The sequence below is a fragment of the Mustelus asterias genome, unplaced genomic scaffold, assembly GCF_964213995.1.
Source record: "Mustelus asterias unplaced genomic scaffold, sMusAst1.hap1.1 HAP1_SCAFFOLD_2618, whole genome shotgun sequence".
Taxonomy (NCBI): domain Eukaryota; kingdom Metazoa; phylum Chordata; class Chondrichthyes; order Carcharhiniformes; family Triakidae; genus Mustelus; species Mustelus asterias.
In genome coordinates this window covers 1-15,918 of record NW_027592563.1, presented here as the reverse complement: position 1 = coordinate 15,918, position 15,918 = coordinate 1, and the positions used below count along the sequence as shown (strand labels likewise).

The window sequence follows — 15,918 nt, the reverse complement described above, 5'->3', positions numbered from 1 at the left end:
AAGATGTGCAGGTTAGGGTGGATTGGCCATGCTAAATTGCCCCTTAGTATCCAAAGATGTGCAGGTTAGGTGGATTGGTGGATTATGGTGATGGGGTGGGGGAGACGGCATGGGTAAAAATTCTGGCAGAGATTCAGTGTAGAATTGATGGGCTGAATGGCCCCTTTCTGTGCTGTAGGGATTCTATAATCTCTGCCCCTCTGAAATGGAGGGGCAATAAAGACTGATATCCCATAAACTGAAGGACAAAGACAGCCCCTGTTTGATTGGAGGGCTGGTGAAATTTCATTACCGCTTTAAGGGGATTTTCGGTCTCACGGCGGTAAATAGCCCAGGGTCGGCTCGGCTTTAAGTGGCTGCCGGAGGAGGGCGGTCACGTGGGACCCAGCTGCCCCGCATCCGGGTGGGCTGCGGGGCGGAAGTGACGAGACGGCCAATGGGAGAGGGTTTTGTTGGCGGGTGGCGGGACAGAGCGGCCAATGGGAGGGCGCGGCGGCAGCGCGCGGGATGCGGTGCCTGGTGAGCGGCGGGAACATCAGCGGTGAGAGGGGCCGAGTGGCCTGGAGCTGACCCCTGACCCTGAGAGCCTGGAGCTGACCCCTCAACCCTTAGAGCGTGGAACTGACCCCTTACCCTGACCTCTGACCCCTGAGAGCCTGGACCTGACCCCTGAACCCTTACACTGACCTCTGACCCCTGAGAGCCTGGACCTGACCCCTGAGAGCGTGGAACTGACCCCTTACCCTGACCTCTGACCCCTGAGAGCCTGGACCTGACCCCTGAGAGCGTGGAACTGACCCCTTACCCTGACCTCTGACCCCTGAGAGCCTGGACCTGACCCCTGAGAGCGTGGAACTGACCCCTTACCCTGACCTCTGACCCCTGAGAGCCTGGACCTGACCCCTGAGAGCCTGGAACTGACCCCTGACCCCTTACACTGACCTCTGACCCCTGAGAGCCTGGACCTGACCCCTGAGAGCCTGGAACTGACCCCTGAACCCTTACACTGACCTCTGACCCCTGAACCCTTACACTGACCTCTGACCCCTGAGAGCCTGGACCTGACCCCTGAGAGCCTGGACCTGACCCCTGAACCCTTACACTGACCTCTGACCCCTGAACCCTTACACTGACCTCTGACCCCTGAGAGCCTGAAACTGACCCCTGAACCATTACACTGTCCCTTGAACCCTGAGAGCCTGGAGCTGACCCCTGACCCCCCCCCCCGGAACTGACCCCTGACCCCGGGTTTAAACAGAAATTACTGCTGCTAATTAGAGAAAGAAACTCTGAAATTCCCCCCAGACACTCGACTCCTTATTAACTCCTACAACTGACCTCTGACCCCCTCAGACTGACTTTTGACCCTTTAACCTGGCCCTCTGAACCTCACCCTTGTCCCTCCAGCACTGCCCCCAGCACTCTGAACAAACCTCTTGCCCCGAACCTTCTGGAGTGTTCCCCGACCTTCCCATCCTCACCTCTGACCTCCCAAACGGAGCCTTGTCCTTTGCAGACTGACCCTGTCACAACTGGCCGCAGAGTGAGAGATTGACCCCCCCTCCCTCCCTCCCTCCCTCCCTCAGCCCCGGACTGACCTGACCTCCCGGACGGAGCACTGACTCTGCAAACTGACCCTCCTCCCCTCGCCTTCGCGGGTTCACCCCTTCAATCCCTGACTGACCCCGCCCTCACAGCTCGCCACCTCCCTCTGTGTGGATCTCACTCCTCATACTAACCCGGGACTCCCCCTCCCACGCACCCCCAGCTAACCCAGCCACTGACCTGCCCGAGTTCACCCTTGGTTATACCACACCGATCCCACATTATACACCATTTGCCAGAGCTTTGCCCACTCGCGTCACCTACCTGTGTCCCTTTCCAACCTCCTTACGTCCACTTCACATCTTACCGTCCCACCGATCAGCAAAGTTTCCAAAAATACTCTCAGTCCACATCATCGATATAAATTGTAAAATGTTGGCGCCCCAGCACTGATCGCTGTGACACCCCACTCTTTTCATTCTGCCAACCAGATAATGGCCCATTTATGCCTACTCTCTGTTTCCTGTGAGCTCACCAAGCTTCGACCCGTGCTAATCTGTGCACAATTTTGTTCTCCGTATTTGAGGAAGGGTGTGGTGGTATTGGAGGCAGTTCAGAGGAGATTCACCAGATCGATTCCAGACATGAGGGGTTTGTCGTATGAAGATATTTGATTTGATTTATTATTATCACGTATTAACATACAGTGAAAAGTATTGTTTCCTGCGTGCTAATACAGACCGAGCATACAGTTCATAGAGAAGGAAAGGAGAGGGTGCAGAATGTAGTGTTACAGTCATAGCTAGGGTGTAGAGAAAGATCAACTTAATGCGAGGTAGGTCCATTCAAAAGTCTGACAGCAGCAGGGAAGAAGCTGTTCTTGAGTCGGTCGGTCCGTGACCTCAGACTTTTGTATCTTTTTCCCGACGGAAGAAGGTGGAAGAGAGAATGTCCGGGGTGCGTGGGGTCCTTGATTATGCTGGCTGCTTTTCCCCGAGGCAGCGGGAAGTGTAGACAGAGTCAATGGATGGGAGGCTGGTTTGCGTGATGGATTGGGCTACATTCACGACCCTTTGTAGTTCCTTGCGGTCTTGGGCAGAGCAGGAGCCCAGACCAAGCTGTGATACAACCAGAAAGAATGCTTTCTATGGGGCATCTGTAAAAGTTGGTGAGAGTCGTAGCGGACATGGCAAATTTCCTCAGTCTCCTGAGAAAGTAGAGGGGTTGGTGGGGCTTTCTTCACTATAGTGTCGGCATGGGGGGACCAGGACAGGTTGTTGGTGATCTGGACACCTAAAAACGTGAAGTTCTCGACTCTTTCTACTTCATCCCCGTTGATGTAGACAGGGGCATGTTCTCCTTTACGCTTCCTGAAGTCGATGACAATCTCCTTCGTTTTGTTGACATTGAGGGAGAGATTATTTGAGGAAAGATGCAGTGACATTGGAGGCAGTTCAGAGGAGGTTCACTAGATTGATTCCAGAGATGAGGGGCTTGTCGTGTGAAGAGAGATTGAACAGTTTAGGCCGATACTCTCTGGAATTTAGAAGAATGAGGGGAGATCAAGTTGAGGTATACAAGATGATAAAAGGTATGGATAAAGTAGACGTGGAGCGGATGCTTCCTCTTGTGGGACATTCTAGGACGAGAGGTCATAGTCTCAGGATAAGGGGCAGCAAATTTAAAACAGAGTTGAGGAGAAACTACTTCTCCCAAAGGGTTGTGAATCTGTGGAATTCGCTGCCCCAAAGTGCGGTGGATGCTGGGACAGTGAGTAAATTTAAGGGGGAGTTAGACAGATTTTTAATTGGGAATGGGGTGAAGGGTTCTGGGGAGAAGGCAGGAAAATGGGGATGAGGAGCATATCAGCCATGATCGATGGGCCGAATGGCCTAATTCTGCTCCGATATCTTATGAACTAATATGTCCCCCTCCCCCGCCCCACGCACACACCCCGTAGGCTTTTATTTTCCACAATAATCTTTGATGTGACATCTTATCAAATGCCTTCTGGAAATCAAAGTACAGCACCTCTACAGGTTCCCCTCCATCCACAGTACCTGTGACCCCTTCAAAGAACTCCCCTGACCCCATTTGGAACATTGTGAGCAGTTTTGGGCCCCATACCTAAGGAAGGATGTGTCAACCTTGGAGGGGGCCCAGAGGAGGTTCACAAGAATGATCCCAGGAATTTTAATTTGATTTATTATTGCCACGTGTATTAACATACAGTGAAAAGTATTGTTTCCTGCGCGCTATCTAGACAAAGCATACCGTTCATAGAGAAGGAAAGGAGAGGGTGCAGAATGTAGTGTTTTAGACAGTTACATGGGTACGATGGGTAGAGAGGGATATGGGCCAAATGCGGGTAAGTGGGATTAGCTTAGTGGTTTAAAAAAAAAGGGCAGCATGGACGAGTTGGGCCGAAGGGCCTGTTTCCGTGCTGTAAACCTCTGTGTGGTCCTGAACGCTGAACGAGTGAAGGTGATCTGGGACACTCGGCTCAGAGACATGGATCCGTGGAGAGGCGGAGACGGATATTAAAGAGATATTCCAGAATTCGAAGAATAGAAACATTCCAACTAGAATGAAAAGTTCCAAGGGGTGACCCACTTAACTAAAAAAATTAAAGACTTAAAGAAAATCCTTCTCATTGTACAGAGATGGGCAGGTCAGAGGATTGGATAGAATATAAAAATCAGCAAAGAAGGATCTAAAAGATCAACGATTCGGGAAATATCAGAGTACGGGACGAAGCGAGAAATGTAAAAACAGACCATGAGAATTTCTCTCGATATTTAACCAGGAAAGAGAGTCCAGGTGTACGTTGGTCCGATCGAAAGTGAGTCCGGGGAGTTACAGTCGTAGAATCCCAGCAGAAAGAGGCCATTGGGCCCATCGAGTCTGCACCGACCACAATCCCACCCAGACCCCACCCCCATAACCCCTTCGCATTTACCCACGCTAATCCCCAAAGGGGAATGCAGAAGGTGGTGAATGTCGCCCAATCCATCACGCAAACCAGCCTCCCATCCATTGACTCTGTCTACACTTCCCGCTGCCTCGGGGAAAAGCAGCCAGCATAATCAAGGATCCCCCCACACACCCCGGACATTTTCTCTTCCACCTTCTTCCGTCGGGAAAAAGATACAAAAGTCTGAGGTCACGCACCAACCGACTCAAGAGCAGCTTCTTCCCTGCTGCTGTCAGACTTTTGAATGGACCTACCTCGCATTAAGTTGATCTTTCCCTACACCCTAGCTATGACTGTAACACTACATTCTGCACTCTCTCCTTTCCTTCTCTATGAACGGTATGCTTTGTATAGCGCGCAAGAAACAATACTTTTCACTGTGTGTTAATACAGGTGACAAGAATAAATCAAATCAATCGTTCCAGACACTCACCACCCTCTGTGTGAAACAATTGCCCCTCTGGACACTTCTGTATCTCTCCCCTCTCACCTTAAACCTATGCCCTCTAGTTTTAGACTCCCCTACCTTTGGGAAAAGATATTGACTAGTTGATCTGTGCCCCTCATTATGTTATAGACCTCTATAAGATCACCCCTCAGCCTCCTACGCTCCAGAGAAAAAAGTCCCAGTCTATCCAGCCTCTCCTTATAACTCAATCCATCAAGTCCCGGTAGCATCCGAGTGAATCTTTTCTGCACTCTTTCCAGTTTAATAATATCCTTTCTATAATATAATAATCTATGTTCTATAATAGTGTAGATTAGAGGGGCTTTAGATTGGTTCCACTGGTCGGCGCAACATTGAGGGCCGAAGGGCCTGTACTGCGCTGTAATGTTCTATAATAGGGTGACCAGAACTGTACACAGTATTCCAAGTGTGGCCTTACCAATGTCTTGTACAACTTCAACAAGACGCCCCAACTCCTGTATTCAATGTTCTGACCGATGAAACCAAGCATGCCGAATGCCTTCTTCACCACTCTCTCCACCTGTGACTCCACTTTCAAGGAGCTATGAACATGTACCCCTAGATCTCTTTGTTCTGTAATTCTCCCCAACGCCCTACCATTAACTGAGTAAGTCCTGCCCTGGTTCAATCTACCAAAATGCATCACCTCGCATTTGTCTAAATTAAACTCCATCTGCCATTCGTCAGCCCACTGGCCCAATCGATCAAGATCCCGCTGCAATTGGAGATAGCATCCTAGTAAATCTTTTCTCCACTCTTTCCAGTTGCCCTTATTTGAGTTCAGGACACCAGTCTCAGAGCCACCCGTCTCCCTTCCAAACTGGAAATAAATTTCAATCACACTGGCCTTTATCAATCGGGGTGTAGATTACAGAAGCAGGGACGTCCTGTTGGAGTTGTATCGAACTTTGGGGAGGTCACTGCTGGAGCAGTGAGTGCAGTTCTGGTCACCACATTATAGGGAGGATGTGATTGGACTGGAGGGGGTGCAGAGGAGATTCACCAGGACGCTGCCTGGGACGGAGTGTTGAAGTTATGAAGAGAGGTCGGAGAGGCTTGGGTTGTTTTCTCTGGAGCAGAGAACATAAGAAATAGGAGCAGGAGTAGGCCATCTGGCCCCTCGAGCCTGCCCCGCCATTCAATAAGATCATGGCTGATCTGACGTGGATCAGTACCACTTACCCGCCTGCTCCCCATAACCCCTAATTCCCTTACCGATCAGGAATCCATCTATCCGTGATTTAAACATAGTCAACGAGGTAGCCTCCACCACTTCAGTGGGCAGAGAATTCCAGAGATTCACCACCCTCTGGGAGAAGAAGTTCCTCCTCAACTCTGTCCTAAACCGACCCCCCTTTATTTTGAGGCTGTGCCCTCTAGTTCTAGCTTCCTTTCTCAGTGGAAAGAATCTCTCCACCTCTACCCTATCCAGCCCCTTCATTATCTTATAGCTCTCTATAAGATCCCCCCTCATCCTTCTAAATTCCAACGAATACAAACCCAATCTGCTCAGTCTCTCCTCATAATAAATGTTTTAATAAAGAAGACTGAGGGGGTGACCTGATCGAGGTGTTGAAGATTATGAGGGGCATGGATAGGGAGCAGCTGTTCCCCCTGAGTTGAAGGGTCACAGGTTCAAGGTGGGGGGGGGGGGGGGAGGTTTAGGGGGGATTTGAGGAAAAGCGTTTCCCCCAGAGGGTGGTGAGGGTGTGGAATGCGCTGCCCGGGAGGGTGGTGGAGGTGGGATGCCTCACATCCTTTAAAAAGTACCCGGATGAGCACTTGGCGCGTCGGAACATTCAGGGCTATGGGCCAAGTGCTCGTTACTGGGATTAGGGAGGAGGGCAGATGTTTCTCATGTCATTAGAAACTAGAAGCAGGAGGAGGCCATTCGGCCCTTCCAGCTGCCCCGCCATTCATTCTGATCACGGCTGATCATCGAATTCAATATCCTGATCCCCCCTTCCCCCCATATCCCTCGATCCCTTTCGCCTCAAGAGCGAAATCTAATTTCTTCCTGAAATCTCACAACGTTTTGGCCTCAACTACTTTCTGTGGGAGTGAATTCCACACATTCACCACCCTCTGGGTGAAGAAATTTCTCCCCACCTCAGTCCTAAAAGGTTTCCCCCTTATCCTCAAACTCTGACCCCTAGTTCTGGACTCCCCCCATCATCGGGAACATTCTTTCTGAATCTACCCTGTCTAATTCTGTTAGAATTTTATAAGTTTCTATCAGATCCCCTCTCACTCTTCTAAACTCCAGTGAATATAATCCTAACCCACTTAGTCTCTCCTCATATGACAGAGCTGCCATCCCAGGAATCAGCCTGGTAAACCTTCGCTGCGCTCCCTGTATCGCAAGGACATCCTTCCTCAGATAAGGACACCAAAACTGCACACAATACTCCAGGTGTGGCCTCACCAACGCCCTGTACAATTGCAGCAAAACATCCCTATCCCGATACTCAAACCCTCTCGCTATGAAGCATCAGCGCAGACTTAATGGGCCGAAAGGCCTCTTCTGCTCCGTATGATTCTATGGTGTGATCACTGCCTTTATTCTGAACTCAGTAATTCATCCTGTCACAACACACAACACAATGCGGCACTCCCTCAGCACTGACCCTCTGACAGTGCGGCACTCCCTCAGCACTGACCCTCTGACAGTGCGGCACTCCCTCAGCACTGACCCTCTGACAGTGCGGCACTCCCTCAGCACTGACCCTCTGACAGTGCGGCACTCCCTCAGCACTGACCCTCTGACAGTGCGGCACTCCCTCAGCACTGACCCTCTGACAGTGCGGCACTCCCTCAGCACTGACCCTCTGACAGTGCGGCACTCCCTCAGCACTGACCCTCTGACAGTGCGGCACTCCCTCAGCACTGACCCTCTGACAGTGCGGCACTCCCTCAGCACTGACCCTCTGACAGTGCGGCACTCCCTCAGCACTGACCCTTTGACAGTGCGGCACTCCCTCAGTACTGACCCTCTGACAGTGCGGCACTCCCTCAGTACTGACCCTCTGACAGTGCGGCACTCCCTCAGCACTGACCCTCTGACAGTGCGGCACTCCCTCAGCACTGACCCTCTGACAGTGCGGCACTCCCTCAGTACTGACCCTCTGACAGTGTGGCACTCCCTCAGCACTGACCCTCTGACAGTGCGGCACTCCCTCAGCACTGACCCTCTGACAGTGCGGCACTCCCTCAGCACTGACCCTCTGACAGTGCAGCACTCCCTCAGTACTGACCCTCTGACAGTGCGGCACTCCCTCAGCACTGACCCTCTGACAGTGCGACACTCCCTCAGCACTGACCCTCTGACAGTGCGGATTGTTGAATGTTTTTTCAATGTGAAACTTGATGTTTGTATAATTTGAACTTTGATTCCACAGTCATAGGCAGAGCAGTCCATGCACTATCGCGGATTGGTGATGACTGTTACCTGGAAGCCCTGGAAGAAGGAGTGAGTATTCCACAGTGCGAATACATTACTCACCAATCAGTGTACAGATATCTCCCTGAGAGAGAGAGAGGGGACTGAGAGACACCAGTCAGTGTACAGATATCTCCCTGAGAGAGAGAGAGGGGACTGAGAGACACCAGTCAGTGTACAGATATCTCCCTGAGAGAGAGAGAGGGGACTGAGAGACACCAGTCAGTGTGCAGATATCTCCCTGAGAGAGAGAGAGGGGACTGAGAGACACCAGTCAGTGTACAGATATCTCCCTGAGAGAGAGAGGGGACTGAGAGACACCCGTCAGTGTACAGATATCTCCCTGAGAGAGAGGGGACTGAGAGACACCCGTCAGTGTACAGATATCTCCCTGAGAGAGAGGGTGGACTGAGAGACACCAGTCAGTGGACAGATATCTCCCTGAGAGAGAGAGGGGGGACTGAGAGACACCAGTCAGTGTACAGATATCTCCCTGAGAGAGAGGGGGGACTGAGAGACACCAGTCAGTGTACAGATATCTCCCTGAGAGAGAGAGGGGGGACTGAGAGACACCAGTCAGTGTACAGATATCTCCCTGAGAGAGAGAGAGGGGACTGAGAGACACCAGTCAGTGTACAGATATCTCCCTGAGAGAGAGAGAGGGGACTGAGAGACACCAGTCAGTGTACAGATATCTCCCTGAGAGAGAGAGGACTGAGAGACACCAGTCAGTGTACAGATATCTCCCTGAGAGAGAGAGAGGGGGGACTGAGAGACACCAGTCAGTGTACAGATATCTCCCCGAGAGAGAGGGGACTGAGAGACACCAGTCAGTGTACAGATATCTCCCCGAGAGAGAGAGAGGGGACTGAGAGACACCAGTCAGTGTACAGATATCTCCCCGAGAGAGAGAGAGGGGAGTGAGAGACACCAGTCAGTGGACAGATATCTCCCTGAGAGAGAGAGGGGACTGAGAGACACCAGTCAGTGTACAGATATCTCCCTGAGAGAGAGGGGACTGAGAGACACCAGTCAGTGTACAGATATCTCCCTGAGAGAGAGAGAGAGAGAGGACTGAGAGACACCAGTCAGTGTACAGATATCTCCCTGAGAGAGAGAGAGGGGACTGAGAGACACCAGTCAGTGTACAGATATCTCCCCGAGAGAGAGAGAGGGGACTGAGAGACACCAGTCAGTGTACAGATATCTCCCCGAGAGAGAGGGGACTGAGAGACACCAGTCAGTGTACAGATATCTCCCTGAGAGAGAGAGAGGGGACTGAGAGACACCAGTCAGTGTGCAGATATCTCCCTGAGAGAGAGAGAGGGGACTGAGAGACACCAGTCAGTGTACAGATATCTCCCTGAGAGAGAGAGAGAGAGGGGACTGAGAGACACCCGTCAGTGTACAGATATCTCCCTGAGAGAGAGAGAGGACTGAGAGACACCAGTCAGTGTACAGATATCTCCCTGAGAGAGAGAGAGGGGACTGAGAGACACCAGTCAGTGTACAGATATCTCCCTGAGAGAGAGAGAGGGGACTGAGAGACACCAGTCAGTGTACAGATATCTCCCTGAGAGAGAGAGGGGACTGAGAGACACCAGTCAGTGTACAGATATCTCCCTGAGAGAGAGAGAGGGGACTGAGTGACACCAGTCAGTGTACAGATATCTCCCTGAGAGAGAGAGGGGACTGAGAGACACCAGTCAGTGTACAGATATCTCCCTGAGAGAGTGAGAGAGGGGACTGAGAGACACCAGTCAGTGTACAGATATCTCCCTGAGAGAGAGAGGGGGGACTGAGAGACACCAGTCAGTGTACAGATATCTCCCTGAGAGAGAGAGAGGGGGACTGAGAGACACCAGTCAGTGTACAGATATCTCCCTGAGAGAGAGAGAGGGGACTGAGTGACACCAGTCAGTGTACAGATATCTCCCTGAGAGAGAGAGAGGGGACTGAGAGACACCAGTCAGTGTACAGATATCTCCCTGAGAGTGAGAGAGGGGACTGAGAGACACCAGTCAGTGTACAGATATCTCCCTGAGAGAGAGAGAGGGGACTGAGTGACACCAGTCAGTGTACAGATATCTCCCTGAGAGAGAGAGAGGGGGACTGAGAGACACCAGTCAGTGTACAGATATCTCCCTGAGAGAGAGAGGGGGGACTGAGAGACACCAGTCAGTGTACAGATATCTCCCTGAGAGAGAGAGGGGACTGAGAGACACCAGTCAGTGTACAGATATCTCCCTGAGAGAGAGAGGGGGGACTGAGAGACACCAGTCAGTGTACAGATATCTCCCTGAGAGAGAGAGGGGACTGAGAGACACCAGTCAGTGTACAGATATCTCCCTGAGAGAGTGAGAGAGGGGACTGAGAGACACCAGTCAGTGTACAGATATCTCCCTGAGAGAGAGAGAGAGGACTGAGAGACACCAGTCAGTGTACAGATATCTCCCTGAGAGAGAGGGGACTGAGAGACACCAGTCAGTGTACAGATATCTCCCTGAGAGAGAGAGGGGACTGAGAGACACCAGTCAGTGTACAGATATCTCCCTGAGAGAGTGAGAGAGGGGACTGAGAGACATTTTCATTTCTTTTCTTAGGGGGCGGCACGGTAGCACAGTGGTTAGCACTGCTGCTTCACAGCTCCAGGGTCCCGGGTTCGATTCCCGGCTTGGGTCACTGTCTGTGTGGAGTTTGCACATTCTCCTCGTGTCTGCGTGGGTTTCCTCCGGGTGCTCCGGTTTCCTCCCACAGTCCAAAGATGTGCGGGTTAGGTTGATTGGCCAGGTTAAAAAAATTGCCCCTTAGAGTCCTGGGATGCGTAGGTTAGAGGGATTAGCGGGTAAAATATGTGGGGTAGAGCCTGGGTGGGATTGTGGTCGGTGCAGACTCGATGGGCCGAATGGCCTCCTTCTGCACTGTAGGGTTTCTATGGTCACACCAGTCAGTGTACAGATATCTCCCTGAGAGAGAGAGAGAGGGGACTGAGAGACACCAGTCAGTGTACAGATATCTCCCTGAGAGAGAGAGAGGGGACTGAGAGACACCAGTCAGTGTACAGATATCTCCCTGAGAGAGAGAGAGGACTGAGAGACACCAGTCAGTGTACAGATATCTGCCTGAGAGAGAGAGGGGACTGAGAGACACCAGTCAGTGTGTAGATATCTCCTGGAGAGAGAGAGAGGACTGAGAGACACCAGTCAGTGTACAGATATCTCCCTGAGAGAGAGAGAGGGGACTGAGAGACACCAGTCTGTGTGTAGATATCTCCTGGAGAGAGAGAGAGGACTGAGAGACACCAGTCAGTGTACAGATATCTCCATGAGAGAGAGAGAGGGGACTGAGAGACACCAGTCAGTGTACAGATATCTCCCTGAGAGAGAGAGGACTGAGAGACACCAGTCAGTGCACAGATATCTCCCTGAGAGAGAGAGGACTGAGAGACACCAGTCAGTGTACAGATATCTCCCTGAGAGAGAGAGGACTGAGAGACACCAGTCAGTGTACAGATATCTCCATGAGAGAGAGAGGGGGGACTGAGAGACACCAGTCAGTGTACAGATATCTCCCTGAGAGAGAGAGAGGGGACTGAGAGACACCAGTCAGTGTACAGATATCTCCCTGAGAGAGAGAGGGGGGACTGAGAGACACCAGTCAGTGTACAGATATCTCCCTGAGAGAGAGAGAGGGGACTGAGAGACACCAGTCTGTGCACAGATATCTCCCCGAGAGAGAGAGAGGGGACTGAGAGACACCAGTCAGTGTACAGATATCTCCCTGAGAGAGAGAGGGGACTGAGAGACACCAGTCAGTGTGCAGATATCTCCCTGAGAGAGAGAGGACTGAGAGACACCAGTCAGTGTACAGATATCTCCCTGAGAGAGAGAGAGGGGGGACTGAGAGACACCAGTCAGTGTACAGATATCTCCCTGAGAGAGAGGGGACTGAGAGACACCAGTCAGTGTACAGATATCTCCCCGAGAGAGAGAGAGGGGACTGAGAGACACCAGTCAGTGTACAGATATCTCCCCGAGAGAGAGGGGACTGAGAGACACCAGTCAGTGTACAGATATTTCCCTGAGAGAGAGAGAGGGGACTGAGAGACACCAGTCAGTGTACAGATATCTCCCTGAGAGAGAGAGAGGGGAGTGAGAGACACCAGTCAGTGTACAGATATCTCCCTGAGAGAGAGAGGGGACTGAGAGACACCAGTCATTGTACAGATATCTCCCTGAGAGAGAGGGGACTGAGAGACACCAGTCAGTGTACAGATATCTCCCTGAGAGAGTGAGAGAGAGGACTGAGAGACACCAGTCAGTGTACAGATATCTCCCTGAGAGGGAGAGAGAGGGGACTGAGAGACACCAGTCAGTGTACAGACATCTCCCTGAGAGAGAGGGGACTGAGAGACACCAGTCAGTGTACAGATATCTCCCTGAGAGAGAGAGAGGACTGAGAGACACCAGTCAGTGTACAGATATCTCCCTGAGAGAGAGAGAGAGGGGACTGAGAGACACCAGTCAGTGTACAGACACCTCCTTGAGAGAGAGGGGACTGAGAGACACCAGTCAGTGTACAGACATCTCCCTGAGAGAGAGGGGACTGAGAGACACCAGTCAGTGTACAGACATCTCCCTGAGAGAGAGGGGACTGAGAGACACCAGTCTGTGTCGAGATATCTCCCTGAGAGAGAGAGAGGGGACTGAGAGACACCAGTCAGTGTACAGATATCTCCCCGAGAGAGAGTGAGAGGGGACTGAGAGACACCAGTCAGCGTACAGATATCTCCCTGAGTGAGAGAGAGGACTGCGAGACACCAGTCAGTGTACAGATATCTCCCTGAGAGAGAGGGGACTGAGAGACACCAGTCAGTGTACAGATATCTCCCTGAGTTAGAGAGAGGACTGCGAGACACCAGTCAGTGTACAGACATCTCCCTGAGAGAGAGGGGACTGAGAGACACCAGTCAGTGTACAGACATCTCCCTGAGAGAGAGGGGACTGAGAGACACCAGTCAGTGTACAGACATCTCCCTGAGAGAGAGGGGACTGAGAGACACCAGTCAGTGTACAGATATCTCCCTGAGAGAGAGAGGAGGGACTGAGAGACACCAGTCAGTGTACAGATATCTCCCTGAGAGAGAGAGAGGGGACTGAGAGACACCAGTCAGTGTACAGATATCTCCCTGAGAGAGAGGGGACTGAGAGACACCAGTCAGTGTACAGATATCTCCCTGAGAGTGAGAGAGGGGACTGAGAGACACCAGTCAGTGTACAGATATCTCCCTGAGAGAGAGAGAGGGGACTGAGAGACAGCAGTCAGTGTACAGATATCTCCCTGAGAGAGAGAGAGAGGGGACTGAGAGACACCAGTCAGTGTACAGATATCTCCCTGAGAGGGAGAGAGGGGACTGAGAGACACCAGTCAGTGTACAGATATCTCCCTGAGAGAGAGAGAGGGGACTGAGAGACACCAGTCAGTGTAGATGGTATCTGTGGGTCTATTTGGGAAGGTTACAATGTCCTCTCTCTGTTCCAGCTCGCTCTGAGGGCAGTGAATTCCTCGCGATCAGCTTTTGCCTGCTTCCTCTTCGACCCTCTCTTCTTTCAGAAGTATGAACACAGAAGCCGGCCCTCAGCGGGAGACAAGGAATGTTCCGGAACGGTCGTCGAAAACTTCCGCTGCAAAATCGTGATGAAGGTGTGAATCTCGAATCCGCGGTCACAGGGGTCAGTGCTGAGGGAGTGCCGCACTGTCAGAGGGTCAGTGCTGAGGGAGTGCCGCACTGTCAGAGGGTCAGTACTGAGGGAGTGCCGCACTGTCAGAGGGTCAGTGCTGAGGGAGTGCCGCACTGTCAGAGGGTCAGTGCTGAGGGAGTGCCGCACTGTCAGAGGGTCAGTGCTGAGGGAGTGCCGCACTGTCAGAGGGTCAGTGCTGAGGGAGTGCCGCACTGTCAGAGGGTCAGTGCTGAGGGAGTGCCGCACTGTCAGAGGGTCAGTGCTGAGGGAGTGCCGCACTGTCAGAGGGTCAGTGCTGAGGGAGTGCCGCACTGTCAGAGGGTCAGTGCTGAGGGAGTGCCGCACTGTCAGAGGGTCAGTGCTGAGGGAGTGCCGCACTGTCAGAGGGTCAGTGCTGAGGGAGTGCCGCACTGTCAGAGGGTCAGTGCTGAGGGAGTGCCGCACTGTCAGAGGGTCAGTGCTGAGGGAGTGCCGCACTGTCAGAGGGTCAGTGCTGAGGGAGTGCCGCACTGTCAGAGGGTCAGTGCTGAAGGAGTGCCGCCCTGTCAGAGGGTCAGTGCTGAGGGAGTGTCGCACTGTCAGAGGGTCAGTGCTGAGGGAGAGCCGCATTGTCAGAGGGTCAGTGCTGAGGGAGTGCCGCACTGTCAGAGGGTCAGTGCTGAGGGAGTGCCGCACTGTCAGAGGGTCAGTACTGAGGGAGTGCCGCACTGTCAGAGGGTCAGTGCTGAGGGAGTGCCGCACTGTCAGAGGGTCAGTACTGAGGGAGTGCCGCACTGTCAGAGGGTCAGTACTGAGGGAGCGCGGCACTGTCAGAGGGTCAGTGCTGAGGGAGTGCCGCACTGTCAGAGGGTCAGTACTGAGGGAGTGCCGCACTGTCAGAGGGTCAGTACTGAGGGAGCGCGGCACTGTCAGAGGGTCAGTGCTGAGAGAGTGCCGCACTGTCAGAGGGTCAGTACTGAGGGAGTGCCGCACTGTCAGAGGGTCAGTACTGAGGGAGCGCGGCACTGTCAGAGGGTCAGTGCTGAGAGAGTGCCGCACTGTCAGAGGGTCAGTGCTGAGGGAGTGCCGCACTGTCAGAGGGTCAGTACTGAGGGAGTGCTGCACTGTCAGAGGGTCAGTGCTGAGGGAGTGCCGCACTGTCAGAGGGTCAGTGCTGAGGGAGTGCCGCACTGTGAGAGGGTCAGTGCTGAGGGAGTGCCGCACTGTCAGAGGGTCAGTACTGAGGGAGTGCCGCACTGTCAGAGGGTCAGTGCTGAGGGAGTGCCGCACTGTCAGAGGGTCAGTGCTGAGGGAGTGCCGCACTGTCAGAGGGTCAGTGCTGGGGGCCTCCCTGTCTGCCCCCCCCCCCCCCCCACCCCCCACCCCAGCCCTGGCCCCCTCAGCGTGATGTAGTGTGATGCTGTGCCAGTTGGTTAACTCTCTCCTGCTCTCTGTTCCTGCCGGATCTGCAGTCCATCCTGGCGGTTTTCAAGTCCCCGGCGTCTCTGGAGAAGAGTGTGGAGAAATGTAAGATGGTGCAGAGCCGAGACTCCGATCGATTGGTCATCCAGCTGCTGTGTAAACACGGTGAGGCCCGCGGGGAGGGAATGGCCACACGTGGCAGAGTGGGTTCGCACTGCTCCCTCACAGCGCCAGGGACCCGGGTTCGATTCCCGGGGGCACGGTGACACAGTGGGTTCGCACTGCTCCCTCACAGCGCCAGGGACCCGGGTTCGATTCCCGGGGGCACGGTGACACAGTGGGTTAGCGC

At 53.0% G+C, this 15,918-nt stretch overlaps 1 protein-coding gene across 1 annotated transcript; it reads left to right on the top strand.

The window, feature by feature from the left end:
• Positions 1 to 467: 467 nt before the first annotated feature.
• LOC144489873 (cell cycle checkpoint control protein RAD9A-like) lies at positions 468 to 15,734 on the top strand (the record flags this gene model as incomplete). The annotated part of the gene is made up of 4 exons (XM_078207703.1): positions 468 to 541; positions 8,387 to 8,457; positions 13,969 to 14,130; positions 15,620 to 15,734. Coding segments are annotated over exons 1-4 (382 nt in total), but the record flags the coding sequence as incomplete, so codon positions are not given.
• Positions 15,735 to 15,918: the final 184 nt, after the last annotated feature.